Source organism: Octodon degus, unplaced genomic scaffold (assembly GCF_000260255.1).
Source record: "Octodon degus isolate 3935 unplaced genomic scaffold, OctDeg1.0 scaffold00067, whole genome shotgun sequence".
Lineage (NCBI taxonomy): Eukaryota > Metazoa > Chordata > Mammalia > Rodentia > Octodontidae > Octodon > Octodon degus.
The window spans coordinates 2,367,961-2,370,025 of record NW_004524643.1 but is presented as its reverse complement, the minus strand read 5'-3'; the positions used below and the strand labels follow the sequence as shown (position 1 = coordinate 2,370,025).

Below are 2,065 nucleotides of genomic sequence, written 5' to 3'. Positions count from 1 at the left end.
AAAAAAAAAAAGAGAGAGAGAGAGAACTGAGAAATTAAAAAAAAAAAGCAAGCAAAGAAACACAAACACCCTCACTTACTTTTGCAAAAGTGAATTTTTGAACTTTTCAGCATTCAACTCTATTCGTAATTGCTCAGCACTCTTTCTAGATGCAGACAATAATACTGAATGCTTTACCAGGGCCATTGATGATGGTCTTCTCTCTGGATCTGGATGAATCATAACCTTCGAGAAATAAAATTAAGGACATAATTTAATAAAATATTGAACTGTGTCAATAAAGTGCTTTAGATACACAATGCTCACTTTTAGCAAGTCTGTCAATTCCTGGGAAAGCACTTGTGGAATCCGAGGCAATCGGCCCTGCCTGATTTCATGCCACTGGTCTCCATTTCTGGGAAGAGGTTCAGCACCAGCAGCACAAACCACCGTGAGGGCAAGGGCAAAAATATCCGCTTTTGGTAGGTGGGTGTAACTCTGAAAAATGTTTAAAAAAAATTTTTAGACAATGTAAAAATGGTCAAAATAAAATGACAATTTAAGTGAAAAATCAAACTGAGTATAAACATTCAATGCCATGCTTAAGTTAAGGACCTATTCAGAGAACAAGCTGCTGAAATGAGGGGGTTCTTTTATTTTTTTTAATTACAAAGTAAACAGTTGGGGCAGGGGTATTTAAATATTTACCTAAAAGTAATGTTTCCTCTGTCATTAACCTAGCTGAACACTCTGAAGAAATTCCTATCCCTCTAGGGATTAATATGCAAACATAAAACATGGTTGTATGAACTCACCAAGTTAATAAACATATAGGCAAGAAAGCAGGTATGTGAGCAAAGAGTTCACATAATACTGTTTATTCCTATTTCAAACAAACCCTTAGCAATTAACAGTTATAATCTGAGACCATTTGCCATAATTTAATCATACTATTGCCAATTTGTTTGTATATTACTATTTCTATAAAACTCACAGAAGTGAAAATTCTAGGGCTGGCCAAATAGCTCAGCAGATTAAAGTGCCTGCTTAGGCAGACTCAGGAGCATGGGAGTTCGATCCCCAGACCTACTGTGCCTCCCCACCCCCACCCCAGGATTTGAGACTGGGCGAGGTGGCACAAGCCTGTAATCCCAGAGCTTGGGAGGCTGTAAACAGGAGGATCACTATGAGTCTGACCTATGCAGTGAGACCCTGTACACCCTATCCTAAATAAAAAAAAAAAAAAAAACACAAAAAAAGTGAAAATTCTGAGTTGAAGAGTAGATGATTCATTTATTTACTAGTCTTTTTGAGGCTGAGTTTCACTACATGGTTCAAGCCGTCCTTGAACTCACTTTGTAGCCCGGGCTGGCCTCAAAATCACAGGGATTCTCTTGCCTCCGCTTCCAAGTGCTGGGATTACAGATATGTGCCACCACATCCAACTTACATGATTTTAAAATGTTGACAGATTTCTGGTACTTGGATCTCCAAATATGCTATTCAATTTTAAAGTTCCACAAGTAATATTTGGAACCTCTTCTGTACAATGCCATTAGAGGCACAAGGGTGTTTTGGGTTTTTTTTTTTTTTTGCCCTGAATGCCTTCAGGGCAGGTTTGGCTGGCTTGAGGTGTGGGGATGGAAACACAGCAACCTGAGCCTGACTGCTTTGTTGAAGCAGTCACTTAAAGAACTGAGCTAAGGGGCAGGCCCCCTACAATGCCATTAGAAATCTTTGTCTTCACACTTTTGTTGAATTATAATCCTCCCAGATGATGGTTTAGAATTACTATTTTTATACTACCAATTATTAAATTTCTAATATACTTCAATACACGAAAATATGATAAAATGATAAATGGTACAAAGAAAAGTAATTCTCTTTCTCAGTTGATCTGCTCTTGCCCTAAGAAAAAGGTATTACTAAAGCACAATTACCTCTTGTAAAACTTCATTTGCAAGAAAACGACTATCACCTTCTTCAACTTGTGGACTAGAGATTCTTGTTACATGTCCAAGATCACCTAAAAGTATTGAAAAGAGTAGTTAAGAATTAAAACCTACCCACACACACAATAAATAAA

The 2,065-nt window shown here is 37.4% G+C and overlaps 1 protein-coding gene across 1 annotated transcript in view; it reads right to left on the bottom strand.

The window, feature by feature from the left end:
* Wee1 (WEE1 G2 checkpoint kinase) overlaps nucleotides 1-2,065 on the bottom strand; it is a 22,341-nt gene that overhangs the window by 4,531 nt on the left and 15,745 nt on the right. The window contains exons 7-9 of the mRNA XM_004634940.2: nucleotides 1,920-2,005; nucleotides 307-477; nucleotides 80-225 (exon numbers count right to left, since the gene is read on the bottom strand). Of these exons, the coding sequence (XP_004634997.1) occupies nucleotides 80-225; nucleotides 307-477; nucleotides 1,920-2,005 (403 nt within the window). The remainder of the gene's footprint in view (nucleotides 1-79; nucleotides 226-306; nucleotides 478-1,919; nucleotides 2,006-2,065) is intronic.